Below are 20,955 nucleotides of genomic sequence, written 5' to 3'. Positions count from 1 at the left end.
CCTGTGAGTGATGTCACACCTGTCTCCACGGTAACAAGCAGTGGCGTCATCCTGACATCACACAGCATCCCCAAGGAAAAGGCAGAGCCTGGAGCCCACCAGCAGCAGGCCCAGGGTCAATGGAACGGGGGGGACAGTTCGGAGGAAGGGGAGGGCACATCCGGTCAGGCCCCGCCCCCACTCCGAGCTGTGCGCGCCCATTGGCTGGCTCACGACCGGCCCCCTCCTGAGTCCTGCGCTAGCGTTGGCTACCTCCGAAGGGGCGGAGTCCGGCTGGGGAACGGAGCCATCGAGCGAGGGAGTAGACCGTCCGTCTGCTTCCGGCCGCGGGGGGTGATGGGAATGGCCTGGGCGGACTGAGGCAGCTGGAAGGGGGGCGGAGCGGGGCCCTGAGAAGGAGGTGAGTGGGCCTGGTAGCCACGGGGGGCCTCGGCCCACGGCTCCCCTAGACCGCCCCCCCGCCAGCCCTAGCTCCCTGCGGTCACCTCCGAGCCCGTCATAGGGCTGGGCCCCCTCCCCCCCTCAGGGGCACCCCCCGGCACTGGGGTCCCCCAGCCCGCAGGCCGGGGCCCCTCGCTGCGCCTGCCAGGGGAGCCAGCCGGGCCAGGCCGCGGGGAGGGGGGCTACAAAACAGGAGGGGCCGGACTCCTGGGTTCAGCTCCCAGCCGTGGGGGAGCCGAGCCGGAGGTGGAGGGGGGGGAATAGAGCAAAGGGATGGGAAGCAGAAGCAGGACTTCTGGGTTCTTTTCCCTAGTTCTGTCAGTGAGGCCGTTTAGACAAGTCACTTCTTGGTGTATAAGGTGGGAATCATACTTGTGCTTTGGGATCTTCCCGGGAAAGGTACAAAATGTAGAGCTAAAGGGTTTTGAAGTTTGCTGTGCTGAATGCCTGCTCTGCTATGCCTCTGCCAGGGGAAGCTCACTCACCACTCCTGTACTTCTGGGAAAGCAGTGAGTGAGCTGTCCAGCAGTGTGCATGTTAGTGAGGTGCTGTCAGATTACACTTTCACACTGCACCTTGCTATGGTGACAGCATAGAATGGAAGTAGTCTGTTTAATTCAGTGAAAAGTCTGATCTGCTATGTCTTGTCCAGGGCCAGCTGAAGATTACAGAAAGCACTGATATCTTTTCCCACATCTTTGGAGTAGTGGGAGGATATGGGTATATCTACCATGAATAGAAGGCAATTGTCATCAGTCTTAGCACTGCTCTAATAGTTTAACTTTAGATTCACTCAAACTCTTTCTATGTAAATATTGTTGTTCATCTGCTCTTTTATATCAGAACATACAACAGATAATTCCAAGGCAACATGGCTTTCTACAGCTGTAACATAGTCCTTGCAATAGCCAGGTCAAGGTAAGAAACAAAGGCTTATTTTTAAATTTTATTTTACTGGTTAAGATTCTTGTTTTATTCTAGTACTTTTGCATCTTTAGTTCTCTGAAGTATATTCAAATGGTAGCCACTTCTGTGTAAAACATCCCAATAAAGCTTTGTCTAATAAGGGCTGATAAAACTGTTGCCATAGTGATAGTTAATTTCTTCAGGTGACTGATGCTTTGTTTTATGGGCATGGTAAGAAGCGTATGCAGCAATTAACTTTTAGTTCAAAACAGGCTTGCTGTTGTAAATGAGGTATATGAGGTGAAACCAAATGTTTAATCCTAGTTTGAGAGAGAGTTCAGTCTCTTTATATTCCAAGTACGGAATTGATTTTGTGGTTGGTTAAATGTCAGAATGAAATGGAGGGATTTGATTAGAAAGGCTCTGGTAGTTGTCGTAGTACATACTAATGTGAAAAGTCTTATTCCTGTTATACAAGATAAGATTAAAAATCATAATGTAAAACTTCCTTCCCTGGTGTTTTTAACATGCTGTGCCTCTTTGTGATACCAGGGGCATCCCACTGGGGCTATAGATAAAATAAGAGAGTATGAGGACCATTCCAGGAAGTAGCCTGGCTGTGGTGGTGTGATGGGGATAAGGGTTTTGTTTTGTTTTTTTCCCTTGGGCTGTGATTGGGTAAACTTCTTCTGTCATAAACATTAGTAGAATGGTGGCTTATAAGAAATGGGCTGAAATACTGAGTTGCTCCTTCTAGAGGACAGCTCATCAGCTAAAATAATGCAAAAACTTTAAGTGTTTCATCCCCCAGCTAAAATCTGCTCCCACAAACTGGGCAAGTCTTTAAGAAGATTCTGTGTGATGAATTTGAAGCTAAGAACATAAATTCAAATGAAATGGTTAACTTTGGTAATTAACTACAGCAGAGAATTACATGCTTAAAGTAACTAGCTTCTCTTCAAAAACAACAAGCTTCTCTTCAGTTTCAGAGGCCCTCATCATCTTGTGCACTCCAGCTGTTCTCCATATTCCTCATCAGTTGCATTTGTCCAACTAGTGGATTCTCATTTAAACCGAATTTACATGAAAGACTCTGAAAACCAGCAGTTACTGTACTGCACACAGCTGGCCCCTGGACTATCTCACCTACGAACTAAAGCAGTGCGAACACTGCACACCTCTGCTTACTGGCATCAAGAACTCCAAGATAAATCTCAGCTGCACCAAAGGACAATAAACCAGGACACTGAGCATACTAAAACTCTGTCAGACCAAAGCACAGAGAGTGGTGTGGGGAAAAAGTCTTTACGCCAAAGAATTGTAGATGAACTGAAACATTATTACAATGGATTCCACTTGCTTTGGATTGACACAAAGGTCGCTGCCAGGATGGTATGGAGGCTGCTACATGGTCAGGTTCTCACTAGAAGAGAGAGGCGAAGGGTGAGTATGAACTACCTTGCACAGACACATTGGTGCTAATTTGCTAAGCTGATGTGTTGAAAATCTTAAGGTAACCAAAGAAACCGGTCGGTTCGGTTTCCAAACTTTCTTTGAATAGAGGTCAAATATGGACACCTGTTTAAACCTTTCATGTGAATTTAATGCCTGTAAAAGGGTAATAGCTCAACAGCCCAGGAGACTGAAATCCTCTGTGCATTTTCCATAGCTAGTATAACACAAGCAGTGGCAACACAGGCCCCCTGGGTTCTGCCAAGGACCCTCATCCCCATCCTGGGGTGGACTTCTCTGAAATGAGAGGCACATTCAATCTCTGTGGCCCATCAATTTCTGCAAGACTTTGGACAAGGGGGTGCTGTGGTACTTTAAAAGTGGCCACAGTAGTTGTTCAAAGTACACAAATGCAGTCTTAAAAGCACTATTAATTCCTTTGATACAGAGGCCATGTGATAAGTCCTAAATTTAGATACCATGCTGATAATCACCTGGGTTATCTAAATGAATGGTAATACTTGCACTAAGATCGCTTGTAGAAAGCCTTCATTAATTGGGCCCAATAGGTTTTCTTTTGTGCCTGTCAAATGAAAAATAACTCCTTCTATGCCTTTCTGCAGCTACTGAGGACGTGTGCTGATCTCTTCCGGCTGGTTCCCTTCTTGGTGTTCATCATTGTGCCCTTCATGGAATTCCTGTTACCTGTATTTCTGAAACTCTTTCCTGAAATGTTGCCCTCAACTTTTGAGACGGAATCAAAAAAGGTTTGTGTACCGGGCTGTTGAGAATGCAGACTGCTTCAATAATTCAGACTCCATTAACTAGGATTGTGGATGGTAACTCTAGAAGTATATTGGGATATCAACTAGCCTGAGCCATACTGCTAGAAGCTGACTAAACTGCATGCCATGATGAATTGTTCTTCAGTACTCATCATGGAGTAGTGAGGCTAAGCAGGTGTAGGAAGATTGGTCTAATCAGTGGATAGAGCACTCAGGAGACCTGGGTTCAGTTCCTTGCTCAGACTTCTTCTATGACCTTGTCCAAGTCACTTAATCTACCCTGTCTCTGTTTTTTCTTTTTCTTTTTTTTTTTTTTTTTTTTTTTTTTTAAAGGGGATAATACTGTGAGGATAAAATCCATGAATGGTTGTGAGGCACTCAGATATTATAATGATTAGGGTCAGGTAAGTGGATAGATAGAAGGGGACTGCAGCAAGGTTACTTGATAACTGATTGAAGACAGGAGTAGTACAAGAGAACTGAAGGGTTTAACAAGTATTGTGCCCAGAATGGGGTGTCTTTATCTCTCTTTCCTGTCTCCCCTCCCCTCTCCCAATTTCTCTTTCTTCCGTCCTTAATAGTTTGGAGGGTTCCCCCCTCCCCGCTCCAGTTCAGAGTAATGTTTCAGACTAAATGATCAGCCCTGAAATAGAACCCTTAACTATGTTTGGTTAGATAGCCACAGAAAATGAAGGGTCTGCATAGGATCATTTTAATCAGGTGCCCCTTATCACTCAAAGGCAGAGCCAGTAGATCACACGTGCTGAGAGTGTGAAGGCAGGAGTTAAATACTGTTAGGTTTTCACTTAACCAAAATGTTGATAGAGCCTTAAGAAAGGAGGAGATTAACTTGGGCCAAAATGCTAGTGTCACATGTGTGGACAGTTTCCATTGACTTTCATGAGGATTTCCCATACTTCCAAAGGCAGAAATTTGTCCTTTACTCTTCAACCAAAACCACTTGAAACCATAAAGGCTAGTTCTGCATGGCACATTAGCCCTATCAACTTCCCAGCCCTCGTCAATATCATACAACTGGGGTATTCTCTGCCCACTACTAGCTCACTTCTTTTGCAGCTGATAATATCTGAAATCTGGGTCACATTTCTTGCTGTAGTGTCCGATACTAACTAATCAAAACGTCTTTGTTACCACATGGGCAACTGTTGATTAGCACCCACAAATGTAAATCAGTTCAGCCTTGCCTCTCTGTGCAACTGGGTCAAACACTCTTACTCAAAGTGGATTCACACATGCAGAGCTACAGCAGAGTCTGACGATTGCTCTCCTATTGATCAGTCAGTACATGGCATGCAGAGTGACCTTGTTCACTCTTTATACTTAGTGGCTCCAACCAGAACAAAGCAGACTTTAAAAGAGGGATGCAAACCTATATATATCACCTTTTTGTTTTTTTTCTCTCTTCACTGATCCATGTTTGGTTTCTCTGTATCAAAATCATTTTCCTAGCAATTAGTGAGGCAGAGTGACTGGCAGAATGGGGTTCACGTTACCAGGTTTTGCTGAAATTTCAGCACTACTGGTTTATGTGCGAATTGTCCCCTGTCCGTGTGGTCCAGTGCGGTGTGCTTCCTACAATTATGATCAAGCCAATATTAGACATACTTTAATGGCCTAGTAAATACACTCTTCTAACCTCAAACCATGTGGATTTAAAGCACTGTTTGGATGCAAAAGAAAGTTACAGTAACAATGACACAATCTTTGTTATAACTGAGCTTATTAATATTAACCATAGGATTCTTGGAGGTTTATCATCAGGTCATCCTAGCTCAAAATCTAGGCTTACTCTTGTTTTCACGCACAATATAACAGAACTTATATTTCTATGAAGAATATTCAGTAAAAAAACTTGTATTTACAGCATCTGTCTAGTAAGCAGGATTGAAACTGATGCATGTACTTTAGTTATCCAAGCCAAAGTGCCAAGAGTAGTCAGCGGCAATGATGAAAAGTAAGTTAGGTTTTGAGAGATGCAGGGGTAATTAACCAAAGGCCTGCGGTAACAAAAGGAAGGAAATTTATCCCAACCTTCTCTTTCCTGGAGTTCAATCTGAGCCTCTAACTACTTTTTGTTTCCTAAATTAAGGAAGAAAAACAGAAAAAGAAACTAAGCGCCACGTTAGAGCTTGCAAAATTCCTGCAGGAGACTATTACCGAGATGGCCAAAAGGAATAAAGCAAATACGGGAGAGGCCACCAAGCAGTTCTCTTCCTATGTGCAACAGGTACAGCAAATAGTAAAATAAGCTGGAGGGGCTAGGAAAGGTATCTGCAGTCCTGTGTAGCAGGGCGGCACAGTGGGTAGATACAACTTTGAATGGTCTTGTGCCGGGAGATAAGGAAGTATGGGATTTGTATGACACAAATCTGCAAAACAAGCTTGCAAACTAGATTAACCGATTATATTCTCACCCACCTTCCTGTATGTGTGAAATGTTTTGTAACCTGTACAGAAACAATCACAATATTGCTGTTAAACCATTCTGTGAACTGTAACTGCACTGGCAAATTTATCTGACAAGCCCAGGATTAGAGAAGCTGCAATTCCTTGATTGCAAGTTTCAGTGGGTGGCGATGGTCTGTTTGTTTTAAAACAAATGGTAAATGGAGAAAAAGTTGTTCCTGTCCATCTATCTGTAAGAAAGATGCAGCTGTTGTGCTCACTGTTGAAACTTGAAAGCTGGCAGAGCCTTGCTACCAGGCATGTATAAATGCTGAGGGATATTGGTAAACTGATTGCCCTTTCGTGGCCACTGCCTTGGGGAAGCCTTGGGAACCTGTGTCCCCCACTGCCTTGGAGAACCTGTGTCCAGATAAGTTACTGTTTTATCTTAATTCTAATTTTAACCAGCAGAAAAACTCTTTACATAGTGAAGTTCTTCAAGTGGCCATTCAAAGAGCACATTAGAAATAGTCTTCTAATATCGGACCCTAGGTTTGAACAATAGCAGTTTAGTGGCCATCAGCAAAAAGCGCTAAAGTGAAATGATTTGGGGGGAGTGTTAGAGTGAGGACTGGATTCAGGATGCCTAGTTTCTGTTTCCGGCTCTGCCAGTGGCTTTTGAGGTACATTCCTATCTGATGCCTTGGCTTTGTTGCACAGGTTCGTCATGCTGGCCACCAGCCCAGCACCCAGGAGATCGTGCGCTTCTCCAAGCTCTTCGAGGATGAGCTGACTCTTGAACACTTAGAACGGCCACAGCTGGTAGCCCTCTGCAAACTGCTCGAACTACAACCCATTGGCACCAATAACCTACTCCGCTTCCAGCTTTTGATGCAGCTCAGGTCTATAAAAGCAGATGATGAAGTAAGAGACTAAAACAAATAGCACAGATGCAATGTGATCTGATGGTTAGTACAGGAGACCTGGGTTCTAGTTCTGATTCTGCAAGTCACTTCCTCTCTCTGAGCTGCAGTTTGCCTATCTGATATTCTAGGTATGCTGCTGCCCACATGAACAGGGAGAGGGGTGATGTTACTATTTGTAAGAAGAGGAATATCCCATGAGAGACTCTAAGGAAGTAGAGTGTTGGCAATTCAGCCCTCCAGTGCCTTCTATCAGCTCTACCAATGAGCACATCTCAGAGGAGACTCTCTTGCTGTTAAGAATTAAGAAGGTGGTCTCCTAGGATCTTAGTAGCCTGTAGCAATGAATGATTGCGGAGCCCCATCTCTTATACTACTTCAATTTTATCATACTTAGTTCTATAGAAACTTTGGGCCATTTCTATTACGTAACTAGCAATCTGAATTCAGAGTGCACTGATGCCAAACTCATTCCTGTCGCTGTCCGAGCTTGGGAGCATGAGAAATGAGGAAATCTGGCACTACCATGAGACTCGAATGAAGGATCTGGAGGCTTTTTGTTAATTAGTTATGTCACAGCATAATTTCTAAGTGGCTCCTGGCTACCTTTGACTTAAGCATATGTAACAATAGGTCCATTTTTACAAATAAAGGCCCAATCCTGAAAATCCTTATGCATGTGAGTTACTTTACCCTGTGAGTGGTTGCATTACAGTTCAGTAGGGCCACACACAAGAATGCAGTTACTCATGTGTAAATGTTTGGAGGATCAGGCCCAAGGTTATCCCTCGCCTTTAGCTGTGTTCGGCATGCAGCTAGGCAGTCAGACACGGGATGTCTGCTGAATCCCAGTTTTGGAATCAGTAGGTTTTCCTTTGTTTATTCTCTACTCCCCTCCAATGCAAGCAGGCATCTCTTTGATGGCTCAGTGGTTTGAGCATTGGCCTGCTAAAGCCAGGGTTGTGAGTTCAATCCTTGAGGGGGCCACTTAGAGGGATCTGGGGCAAAATCAGTACTTGGTCCTGCTAGTGAAGGCAGGGGGCTGGACTCCCTGACCTTTCAGGGTCCCTTCCAGTTCTAAGAGATAGGTATATCTCCATATAATTAAATAATTAATAAACTAGGGTTTGGGCTTCTGGAGGCCTGGATGTGAATGTTCCTTTTCCTTTCAGATGATTGCTAAGGAAGGTGTTAATGGGCTAAGTGTATCCGAACTGCAGAGTGCATGCAGGGCCAGAGGAATGCGATCACTGGGTCTCACAGAGGAACAGCTGAAAGAACAACTCAATCAGGCAAGTAGGGCCTTGCCTGCTTCTAAAGTCTTGGAACATTGCAGCCAGAGTTTATATTTTACTTAAAGGGACCATGTCAGATGTTCAGTCTTCAAATAAACTGGTTTTGACAGATGGTTGGCCTTGCCCTGAAGATTCATGCCACTGCTTTGTTATTGATCCTCATTTGCATAACTGAACTGTAAAACACAAAACATACCACTTATGGCTAAGGCCCAGTTGAAAAAGATGGTGGCTGATGAGCGCCAAGTGCAAATACCTGTCAGGAACAGGACACAGGAACCCAGGGGATTACTTAAACCACTAGAGCAGCAAAGGCCTTGCCTATTTAAAAGAGGGCAGTGCTGGAATGGGGCAGATAATGAGACATTGTAACTTGTCTGTATAGGGATTCACAGATTTCAAGGTGAGCAGGGACCATTTGTGATCTGACCTCCTACAAAACACAGGCCAGAGACTGTCCCCAAAATAATTCCTAGAGCAGATCTCTTAGAAAAATATCTGATCTTGATTTTAAAATTGCCAGTATTGGTGACAGCTATTTACATGTGGCACTCCCCTCTTCCCATCCCTGGGACTCCGTATTGGGGCCTTATTCTGCCTGGGGTCAGGGCCACTGTTGCTGCAGGTGCTGTATTTTGGATAAAACGTAAAGTAGAAGGTTGAACACTTAATTTTCCTATGGCAGTCTTTCAAAAGTAGGGATGTTAACACCAGTCTTGCAGTCAACTTCTATGTAAGTAACTAGTCTACCTTTCTAGACTTTCTCTCCAGCTTCAGCTGGATGCAGGAGTCTTCACTGCCCTTTGAAATTGTTTATTGCTACTGTGAGCTGGTAAATAGCTGTTGCCTTTCACCTCTAGAGGTAGGCGACTTGAACCTCTATTAGCTTAATCTGTCATATGCTCTGGAGTCCTTCAGGATGAAAGGTGCTCTACAATGCTAGAGAATTCTCCTCCGTGAATTGGTGTTTAAACAGTTGATTTCTGAACCAATTCTAAATAACCCTCTTTTCCCTCCTCTCCCCCATGTTCTACAGTGGCTAGATCTAAATCTAAAGGAGAATGTTCCTCCTTCTCTGCTGCTGCTTTCTCGCGCCTTGTACTTGATAGACATGAAGCCGAAACCTATTCAGTTGTCGCAGAATGAGGTGAGTGGGCTGAGTAGCAGTTAGCCTGAGGACATGGTCCCATTTAACAAAACAAGAACAAAACAAGATCTTTCATAAGGATCCCAAATGAAGGATTCAGTTATTCACCAAGCCTCAGTCACACACAGCGCATGTCTTGCCATACAGTCTACTAGACACCCATCTAAAACAGTGGGTTCACCATGATGACTAGTTGGTCTCAGCTTGGTGTCCTCAAACCAAATGGGATGTTTCCCAGCTGCCTTTTGTAGAGACAATGTATCTGAATTTTTATGGCTGTCTTAGCTTCCAGCATGCTGACTAGTTTACTAACAGATGAACAAACTCTGATTGTGGTAAAACATCTAATGTTTTTAGGGCTCCCATCCTAAATGAAAGACTTGGGGGAGCAGCTTAGATACTAGAAACAATAGTAATTGCACCATCACTTTAGAAAATGCACGTATGAATAGCACTTACAAGCCCCAGTCATGGACCCAGACCCCATTCCACTAGATGCTCTATAAACCCAGAACAAAAATAAGAGTCCTGCCGCAAAGAGATTACAAGGCAAGTATAAGAGGAGACAACAGATGCATGCAGACAGGCTGATGGGCGGGGCATAGGGAACCAATGAGACAATATTGGTCAGCCTGATAGGCAATGGTCTCAGCACAGCAGCAGTCTAGCCGTTTTTAGTAGTCCAGTACTTCCTCCAATGGCATGTTACATTCATAGACTTGATTTGGGGTTTAATATAACTTGCAAGCTGCCAAACATGAGTTTTGATCTTTGAGGTGAAAATACCTGCATGGTGTATTTGAAGTGTCTAAATAATTGACTAGGGGCCTGATTTGCAGAGGTGCTGAGCACTCACTGCTTCAGTTGACTTCAGGTGGAGTTGAGGAGTACTTAGCATCACTGAAAATCTATCCAGGGACTTAGTCTTCCTATATCTATACAGTTCCTGGCATGCTTTAGGTGCTCCTGCAGTATAAATAATTGTGTGAAGCATATAGCCATTATGCAAATTGGACAGATTTCCACCCAGACAGATGTGTCAAATGCGTAGGTGAGTTTTTTTTCACTTGCATTTTTCTTATTAATGTTCTAATTGTTCTTGAAAAGCAGACTTGGATTGAGATTGAACCTGAACAATGGAAGACACATGATGCTAAATAACTAAATTTTTGCCCAGGTACTTACTTGCCTGGAGTCTCCTCATAGTCTGCATAAAATATGAACAGCAATTTTGAGCTGTTTATTTTTTTCCTTAGGTTCGGGTTAGTGACGCTGCAGAAACACCAGTTCTTGAACCTAAAGAAACCTTAGTGGATTCTGCACCCATTGTGCAAGGAAGAAAGGTTAGAAAATACTCATTTGTAAAGAGTCATCAGATTTATATGAAATGCTGCAGGTTTGGGAAGTATGAGTGTGAACATACCTTAGCAAAGTATGGAAGCAGGTGGCCTTTTAGTCTGGCATCCATAGCTAGTATCTCTGAATAGTGCACTGGAATAGAAACTCTTGGGATAGGCAAGTTTTTCTGTCTGTCACACTGTTGCAACAGCAGTGCTTCTTTTGCCAAGGAAGGAGAGGATGTTGAAAAGGCAGAGGAAGCTGCAGTGGCATCACTTCTTGCACAAGTGCTGGAAACACTGACTGTTCAAAACAAAATCACCACCAACTTCCGTCAGGAGAGCACTTCAGACTCTTTTTCTGTAAACTAGACAGTCACGTGCTGCTATTTCTGCTCGCATTTCACCTGTGAGAGGATGGTTAAATTCTGAATCACGTTATAAGCTCCTCCCCAGGAGACGTTTCCTGAGGGTGTTAGCCACAAGAATTGGAGGAGTTGGGGGCAGATTAGCATGTGAAACTCTGCATGCAGCCAGGCAAGCCAGTTCAGGAAGGTCTGATCACCAAAGTTGCGATGAGTGGCTTAGTGTGATACAAAGGCTCAAATAGCAGTTATAACTGAAGTTCAGAAAGGGAAAGCTTAAGTTTAAAAACTAGAAAGATTTCCTAATAGATACTGGCAGTGGAATAGTCTCCCAAGTGAAGAAATGGAATCCGCAGCATCTAACATTAAAAAGTGCATCGCAGGGAAGTGGCCTGTCTGGGGCCCAAGTAGACCTCTTCCATGCTCTGATATGATTCTGTGATTGTTAAAACATCTTTTATATTTTTCTCTTGAAGGGAGAAGAATTTATATCACAGCCATCGGAGAAGTTACCAGTCCCTGGAGTATCTGTCAAGCCTCCTCCAGGAGAGGTGAGCTCTGAGGCAGACCTAGGCCAGGTTTTGTGGGTTTGTTTAACTAAGGAAGTTCTAGACTGAGCTTGCCCTCTTCCTTGCCCATTCTTTCTACAATGGGCAATCCATGCACCCTTGACTTCTATCTAGCTGTCTGAATATGGGATTAGGAACTTAACTTTAGGCACCCAAGTTTGTTAATTTTGGTCTGCGTTTTTTCATTAAAGGAAAAATAATGTTCTTTAGCCTAACTGGAGAAATCTGCTGGTCTTGTTTCAAACACATGGTATTTTAATAGGTAAACACAAGCTGTCTGCCAAAACCACTCTTTTCCCACATCAATAATTACTAATGGATGTGGGTTCATTTAATGGAAGATGTATCTCAACACCCTAAACTGCTTTGAAAATCTTAGTCTTTATTGAATGTTAATGAACACATTTGGACTGCTGTTGTGGATTTTTTTTTTTTTTTTTTAAGCCTATAATTTTCTCTTACCCCAGACCAAAATGCAGGCATCTCAGAGCAGCAAGGCCAGTGCCAATGGAGTCTAGCCCTGCGCCAGCAAGGACCATGGATCAAGGGCACCGACAGAGGAAGACTCCATTCCTCTGTACCTCGTCTCACCCAACGACTGGGTGAGCAGTCTGTTGGCAGGCTCTCTCCCACACCAAGGCTTTCAGCTGTCCCCAGGGGGCCTCATCAATCAATTCCAGATTGTTTTATTAGCAGCGAGGCCATATAAAGGACACATCCCATTTAAAATACCCTCTATAAATTAAGTTATATTGTAAATATGTAAATACGTCTATTAAAATGCTCTAAGCTGTAACTTATCCCATGGCTATGCGTCCTACAGTTAGGATTTGTGCTCTTTAGTAAGGCAGCATTTTATTTTTATGAAGGGCTGGAGAGCAGACATGGGCTGGGTTTGGTGCTTCAGTAAAAATATCCCTCATCCACACTGGAACCCTGTGCAGGAGCTTTGCCATGCAGGCAGGGCTTGGCTTGACTGCTGAAGCAGTTTGTATAGACCACAAGCCCTTGATTATCATGGTAATCTCGATTTGTTAGCTAATATCTTTATCAGAATGGCTCATCTTGCAGTTACAATTAAACTAATATCAGTTGCTGTCAGGTTTTCACTGAGGAGAATAAACAGTATGCTGGAAGAGACAAGAGGAAAGGCCTGCAGTATCTTCAGTGGGGAGATTGAAAGAATAACAGTTGAGAGAGGTTTTGCTGCTCTGTTTTCCTTGTTTAAAGAGGGCATCCTCCATTGCATGCTGTACCTACTTTCTGCCCACAGTTGGCAGCAGCATGGAGTCTGCCAGGGTCCCAAACACCATTCTCGCACCAATTTGCAAACATGCCTTTTACATGGCAACATCTTGCTAGGGAATGTGCAGAATGGCAATGACCTGAGCTTTCAAATTAAACTGTTTAGTTGTTTTAAAATTAAGTCTGAGATCAGACTTGTCTTTTAAAATCTAATCATCTGATTCTTAAAACTACCCAATAACGAGTACTGGTGGAATACTTTTTAAAAACAATTCTTTGTATATTTCAGTGGTAACTATCTTCCTGGTAGATTGTATAGGAAGAGATCGAAAAGTGTGGGTTTTTTTAATGATTTAACTTTGGCCTCCTGTACCTGTAAATGTTTTAAATTTGCTTATTTTATGGATATATTGAACCTGGATATTTCTGATTACTGTAAAATTAAAAGGACGTGAATGCTGAGTGGAATGTGACTCCTTGTGTGAGTCAGCCTGAGTCATTAGAACCATCACCTGGCTAAAGCAACAATCAGCTCAGTTAGGCATTATCAGCATGTTACAGTTCATTACGCCAGGGTCTTTTTTGTAAAGCAGAACCAACTCGGGGGGGAAGGGGGAGGGGGCATATTACAATTACTGTATTCTTGGTTAGTAAACCCCATGTACCTGGGTGATACAAATCTCTGCTTTGCTAATGCGAGTGTTGTATGAAGATGAACAGCTGTGGTGTCTTGCTAGTGGTAACAGAAGACCAGTGTAATTCCAATAAATGCCCCGCTGCTCCAGCATCAACCTCTCCTTTGGTTATTTTAGTAAGGATATCTGGCTGATGGTGGTCATTGCACTTTGTTAAACAAGGGCAGAGGAACCTTTAGCTGCTTGCTTGTTCACCTTGCAGATTGCTTGTGTCTTTGATAATGAGAACTGGCAACGATCATTTGAACTGGAGACACCCCACACTACATCTGCAAAAAAATTCCCTCCACAAAAACTAAACCATTGGCTGTTTCTCCTTTCTTCCCCTCATCACTCCCAAGGCATAGGTGGGCTCAAGTCACTAAAATAGTTGTGGTGTTGGTCATCCTGAAGTCAGTGTACATAGCAGTGAAAGAGGGCAGGTGATTTCTGTAGTGGGGGCAGAATGTGATAATTGGATCTAATGTTCTCTTTCCAACTTTCTCAAATTCAGACTTGTGGTACAACAGGAAGAAGCTCTGTTCCAAACACACCAGCAAGCCTGACAAAACCATGGTTACAAGGGGGGGGGGGAAATCAATGAATTAATAAGGTAAACAACTCCGTGCCACTCAATGGCTGGTTCCCTAAATAAGCAGCAAGGCAAGGGGGTGTTTGTGCTGTCATGGGGACAGGCATTGGAATGATGGCATCTGATGGATCCTGTTCCCGATGGATGATCTGCCAAGACATGGGGGAGACCCTGCTCTAGTAAGTTAATGCTGAGTCTCCTGTGCACAGCAATGCACTCTAGGCACTGAACTTAGCATATAATGGTTGTTTTGGTGGAACGCAATTTTCTTGGAGAAGCTACTTTTCACAGATCAGAGAACATGGGGATAATCGACTTGCATGATTGCTCCCTGTTGTTGGAGGATGTAACGGGTGGGGAGAGGAGATTGGCTGAACTCAAGCAAACCTTTGGTAATGTCACCTAAGTTACAGATCTTAGATCTGCTCACAAATGGTATTACACAGTAGCAGCAGCCCAATAGTAAACACAGTGAGATGAGTAATGTAGCTAATGCTAATATAATTTCCGTGAGCTGAGCTCCATCTGCTGGTAGTCAATACACACAGCAATTATATTACTATTGATAATTTCTTCCAGCTCTGCTATGCTGCCTGAAACCCCCCTTGCCCACAATCAATAGCTTACATCACTATTATCAAGGAACATGTGCCTTCCAGCGTGATGCTGAAAGGGGCCATGTAGTAATTAGGCCATACATGAGTTGCACAAAACAATCATGATCAATGTTTCTGCAAAGTCTCCAGGCTGGAAACTATCCCTGCAATCTAACCAAACTGAGCACTATACTAATTAATTTCTTAATTAATTAAATGGGAATGTCCTCCTTTTAGAAGTCTGTTTTATTTTAAATCTTGAATAGACCATCCCTCTTCAACCCTAAAACAAGAGTTTGGGCTGCTGGGTAAGTACATAAACGGGAGGACTCCTTTGTTAACCAGACCTGGAAACCTGTTTCCTGCTTCTTAGTCACTCAGTGTACAAAGCATTAAGGTCATTGATAAAGCCAGAGCTCAGAATGCATAGTGATCATGCTCTACTGACAATCCCATAATAGCTAAAATAATCAGCAGCAACAGTTAACATTCGATATTTAAATGATCATTATTAGTCTTTGGAATCAACGCCCACTGAATGAACCCACAGTTCTTCATCACTACTCATGGTTTGGGTATAAGTGAAAATTTCATATTAAAAAAAGGATGTATGGGAAATGGTTGGCTTCTGTGAGAGTAGAAAATAGAACAATTTAGGGGCTGCTTGGAGGCTATTAATTATTCATCTCCCTCCCTCCCCCCAGACCCCCCTTTTCTTCAAGAGAAAATTTACTGTTTGTGTAAGAACTTGAAAGCTGGTGTTTGACTTTTCAGCTTATGTTTCCAGACCTGGTTAATCCATGTTTGTTAATCCATACTTACAGCTGTGTACCCAAAAGTTAAAGTGGTAACCAGGCTTATAACATGTATGTACCATCAGTTTGTTTATCTGAGGCTTTTTAATTTGAATACAAATAGTATTTTTCCATTTTGCAAACTAAGTTGTCTCTGTAACCTTAATGCTAGGAGCAGAGATAGTTTGCATACTGTGGAACATCAGGGTCATGAACTGACTGGTCAACCACACACCTCATTTGGAACCGGAAGTACGCAGTCAGGCAGCAGCAGAGACAAAAAAACCAAAATTGTACATGTGACGTTGTGCAGTCTACATGGTTTTATAAAAACATGATAATAAGTGAATATAATGTAACTGGGATAGTTTTATAAAAAATTTGATAATAAGTGACTATAATGCAAATGAGATATGCTTTGTGCAAAAGGTCTCTTGTAAGGTATCATTACAAAGCTCATAATCTACTGAGTGTGATCATCCTATTTGTAGAAATGTACCACTCTTGTATCTAAAACTAGAAATATAAAATGTAACTCTGAGGGCCTATTGTAATTATGTAAAGTGTGGGCCATTAATGATGGTTTGGAATCTTGATGACTCCCATTGTCTGCAGATGGCTGTTTACCTGTAAGTCTCCCTGTATATGTGTGTGCTGGCAAGTGAGTAATGAAGTCTTGCAGTGACATGTGATCATGTCACCTGAACTGGAATCCATCTTTAACCTGGTGCTTTTCCAGTGAGGGGGGGAAGGTGGAAACCCAGCGGGACAAAGGGTTCCCGCCTTATGCAAAAGATATATAAAGGGGTGGAAGAGAACAGAGAAGGAGAGGAGCCATCATGAAGAATCCCCTAGCTATCACCTGAGCTGTAACAAGAGCTGTACCAGGGGAAAGAACTGTGCCCAGGCCTGGAAGGTGTCCAGTCTGAGAAAAACTTACTGAAGCATCTCTGAGGGTGAGATTATCTGTATTTAGTTTGATTAGACATAGATTTGCGCATTTTATTTTATTGTGCTTGGTGACTTACTTTGTTCTGTCTGTTACTACTTGGAACCACTTAAATCCTACTGTCTGTATTTAATAAAATCACTTTTTATTTAGTAATTTACTCAGAGTATGTATTAATACCTGGGGGAGCAAACAACTGTGCATATTTCTCTATCAGTGTTATAGAGGGCGAACAATTTATGAGTTTGCCCAGCATAAGCTTTATGCAGGGTAAAACGGATTGATTTGGGTTTAGACCCCATTGGGAGTTGAGCATCTGAGTGCTAAAGACAAGCGCACTACTGTAAGCTGTTTTCAGGTAAACTTGCAGCTTTGGGGCAAGTGATTCAGACCTTGGGTCTCTGTTAGAGCAGACTGGAGTGTCTGGCTCAGCAAGACAGGGTGCTGGAGTCCTGAGCTGGCAGGGAAAACAGAAGCAGGGGTAGTCTTTGCACATTAGGTGGCAGCTCCCAAGGGGGTTTCTGTGATCCAACCCATCACAGTACAGTACTATGTTAAACCAACTACTAAAAAAAAGGAAGCTTAAAAAAAAAGACAAGGTAAGGAAACTGTTTTGATGCTTGTTGCCTTTAAGATAGTTAAAGGCAGCACTTTTCTTCTGCATAGTAAAGTTTCAAAGCTGTATTAAATCTATGTTCAGTTGTAAACTTTTGAAAGAACAACCACAACATTTTGTTCTGAGTTACAAATGTAACTCCAGTCCCAAGGGGTTTGTAATGCTGAGGTTCTACTTTATTTCTAATGCCTGGTGCATCACACTGCTGCATCCCAGCTCCACCCTAACCCTCTAAGGATCAGTTTGGCTCGTTGCAGGGCAGAACGAGACAGGCGCTATGTAATTCACGGGCGGCTTGCATTTGTCCAAACAAACATTTGCCCAGAGTAGAGCAAAGGTGGAAGTTCCAGCTAAGGAGAAAGAGGAGGGTGTGGTGAGAACAAGGCTCATTTCCCAGCAGCAAAGTGGACTTTGGGCAGAGGATAAAGGGTCATGAGGCAGGGAGATCTGCAGAGTTTTGAAGGGGAGGGCAGGGCAGTTGAAGCAGGAGTCCATTTAGAAATCTTTTTAATGGGTCTTACACACACACAGAATGTAGCATCCTCTGACTGCTGCCATGTTAAGGGCTAGTCTGGCCAGGGACCAGCAGAGCTGGGGTGGGACCTAGCTTCTTGGAATAAAGCCAGCCAGGATTCTCCACAGAAAGCTGAGAGGGAGGAAAGACTTCTCATTACTACCACAGAGCTTCCTATGGGCTGATGTAAGCCCTGCTGCTACTGGAGGGAGGGGGCAGGGGAAAGGGAAAGATTACAGACTAATCAGGTTCCTGGACTGGGACTCCTGTACCAGCCACCAGAGTGCGAGTGTGTGCGCGCATCTGAGCCTAGGGGAGGGAGGGACCTCTATTCTCTTCTACACAGTGGTGCGAGAGGACCAAGAGGTGTAAAGCTTCTTTCCACACACACACACAAACTTTATCCAGATGAGTCAAGTGACATTAGTGGGCGCAGGAATGTTCAAAGAGCCTGCATTGAAACCACTGCCTCTCCAGTTCCTGGAAAATCAGCACACGGATCATAGGCGCCAACTTCGTGGGTGCTTCGGGGCTGGAGCACCCATGGGGAAAAATTAGTGGGTGCTGTGCACCCACCGTCAGCCAAGCTTCCCGCCCCACCTCACCTCCTCTGCCTCGGTCCCTGAGTGCGCCGCGTCCCCGCTCCTCTGCCTTCCTCCCAGCACTTGCCGCAGCCAAACAGCTGTTTAGTGGCGTAGCAAGCTCCAGGAGGGAGGGGGAGGAGCGGGAACCTGGTGCACTCAGGGGAGGAGGCAGGGAAGAGGCGGGGCCAGGGCGGGGATTTGGGGAAGGAGTCAGACTAGGGGCAGGGAGGGGGTGGAGTTGGGGCCGGGACTTTGGGGAAGGGGTTGGAATGGGGGTGGAGCAGGGGGCGGGGCTAGGGTCGAGCACCCACCAACGCGAGTAGAAGTCGGCGCCTATGACATGGATGAATTTATTCTCAGACACTTCAGGAACCAGCTCGCAACTTGGGGTGACAAACTAAAACCAGACAAGACTAATGATGACAACCACAGTCCCATGAGCAGCACATGGCTGCTTAAACACCCCTCTTAAATCCATACTCAGCAAATTCAAACACTTTCCATGCCCTGTACTTAAGTTGAAATAGCCTTCGGAAGCACAGGGAGTCTAAAGCGAACATTGTTGTGGCAATGGGAAAGAGTGGAAAAACCCATGCTGTAGCAGTTCACTGCGTCGCACTAAGGAGAAAGCCTTTGCACATCAGTGAGTAAGTGAGCAATGGTGACTCTGGACTCTTACAAAGTTGTCTTTGGTGAGTTTGTTTCAACAAGAAGAGTTCACAATAATTCAGAGTGCACTAGCAAATATTAGGTAGTATGTTTTCTAAGAGTGCTAAGGAGGTCACAGTTATTCACAAACTCACCACAGTGTTGTCTGTGCCATTAAATCTTTAGGGAGGGGGAGAATGGGGATTCTGTGGAATGAGAGACCCTACCTACGCAGCATCAATGAAAGTCCCACCCCTATATTTGGATGGGCATGTTTCACAGCCATTACCACTTTCCTCCATCAGGGAGCAGTGAAACACAATTTTTGTACAATTCCTCCCCCCCCCGTTGGTTTCTTACATACTGTTTTTGGAAGGCTCCTCTCAGACACACACATCCCATCTCTCTCTAGCCCTTATGCAGCTCCCCGGCCCATAGTATCTGATGACCTAACACCACCCCAGCAAGGGAGGGAGGTGCTATTCTCCCCCATTTGGTGGACAGACTAAGGCCCAGCTCCAAAGATGATTTCAGTGGATGTTGGGACCCTAAATACCTTTGAGGATCTCAGCCTAACTACCTTGCCCAAGGTCGCACAGAGTCTGTAGCAGAAGAGGGACTTGAACCCAGCGCTCTGGAGTTCCAGCAGTGCCTGAACCACTGGACCATCTGTCCAGCCTAAAACGCCTTTAGCCTTGTCCCCTCTCAACAGCCTCATGTCCCTCTGCATTGCAGAAATGCCACCCCCAGAGTCTCTGCAGACTCTCAGCCACAGTCCGGTCTGGACTTGAGCTGTTTCATGGCCTAATAGGTGTCTGGGTTTGGGGGGACAACTCAGTCTCTGGCAAGGAGAGTCTCTCACCAAGATAAATCTGACAAACAGAATGTTTACGCACTTACAGAGAGATGTGGGACTGGGACGAACCCGAAAGATGGGCAAGAAAAATGGATGTTGCCTCTCCTTCACCACAGATGTCCAGTTGTAGCCACCAATGATACTGCATAGAGAGAAGAGGGTTTGCTCTGGCCTGTTGCAGAAGGCCCAGTGCATTTCAAAATAACTTTATGACAACCTTTAAATTCTAGGTGTGTAAGGGATGCACTCATGTCCTGGGTTTGCCATCTGCAGCACAATACACCAGTTCCAGGGTGAGTGAGAAAGGAGCGTAAATGTTATACCTGGGCTCAGGCCACAAGCTTCAGATACAAGTTTTACCCCCTTCCTCCCCCAGAAATGTGTGTGTGGGGGGTGATTGTATTTATGAGGTGTAGCAAAGCCCATGATAAATTGCCCCTGCTTTCCCCCCACCCACCCACCCATGTGAGAAATTGGGAGTCAGGTCCAGGTCTGATTTTGATTCACCCTCCCCCATTTGAAGTTTGAGCCTGTCCACATGCCAGGGGCAGGCGGGTTGGTTCTGTTCGATCTCTAGTCTATGTTAAAAATGACTCAAATCCCTCTAGTGTTGCAGTCAGAGAAACAAGAAACATGTCAGTGCTGCCCTGGGGGGTGGATTACCGACATTCACAGGAAAACCCTGACCATCAATATAAGACGCATCTCCACTACGGCACCACAGTGACGTAGCTGTACCTCTGGGGGTGGCCAAAGCACTGGAGGGGTTGTCAGGACTTTTCCCCAGCCCTGGCCACTTGACTGGAGTTGCTAGTTGAAAAGCAGAGATGCTGCTCAAGAGAAATTTGCAGCCAGACAGAGACGAGAAAAGCCAGACAGTGCCCATACTATTAGTCTTAGCATTTGTAGGGTTCCAGCTTCAGCTCCCCTCCAGGACAAAAGCCACGTGCACACTACACACTGCTGGACTTTGCTCATTTTAAAGAGCTGGCAGCAACCCTACAATAACAACACAGCACACACACACACAGTCTGGTTGTTGCAAGCAACCCTACAATAACAAACCCATGTTTGTGTGCCAGGGAGGGGAAGAATTTGGTTGAGACATCATTTTCCAGGGGTAATTAAAGCCAGCGAGAGGGAATGTTACCCAGAAATGAACATTCTCTTGACAGGGCCCTTTTGAAGGCAGTCGTCCTGGTTAAAAAGCTGCCCTAAGAAATTCAAATTCACAAAATCAGCCGATCATTAGTGTGTGCTG

The 20,955-nt window shown here is 44.4% G+C and overlaps 1 protein-coding gene across 1 annotated transcript; it reads left to right on the top strand.

The window, feature by feature from the left end:
* The first annotated feature begins 329 nt into the window (after positions 1-329).
* Positions 330-13,333, top strand: LETM2 (leucine zipper and EF-hand containing transmembrane protein 2). Its single transcript, XM_065398655.1, has 11 exons — positions 330-400; positions 1,285-1,359; positions 2,331-2,790; positions 3,423-3,566; positions 5,695-5,832; positions 6,711-6,914; positions 8,086-8,205; positions 9,245-9,355; positions 10,612-10,698; positions 11,534-11,608; positions 12,094-13,333. The coding sequence occupies exons 2-11, from the start codon at positions 1,313-1,315 to the stop codon at positions 12,142-12,144; spliced, it is 1,437 nt and encodes a 478-aa protein (XP_065254727.1). The 5' UTR covers positions 330-400; positions 1,285-1,312; the 3' UTR covers positions 12,145-13,333.
* Positions 13,334-20,955: the final 7,622 nt, after the last annotated feature.

This window comes from Emys orbicularis, chromosome 2, assembly GCF_028017835.1.
Source record: "Emys orbicularis isolate rEmyOrb1 chromosome 2, rEmyOrb1.hap1, whole genome shotgun sequence".
Lineage (NCBI taxonomy): Eukaryota > Metazoa > Chordata > Testudines > Emydidae > Emys > Emys orbicularis.
The sequence above is the reverse complement of the archived record's forward strand: the minus strand, read 5'-3'. Positions and strand labels throughout refer to the sequence as shown.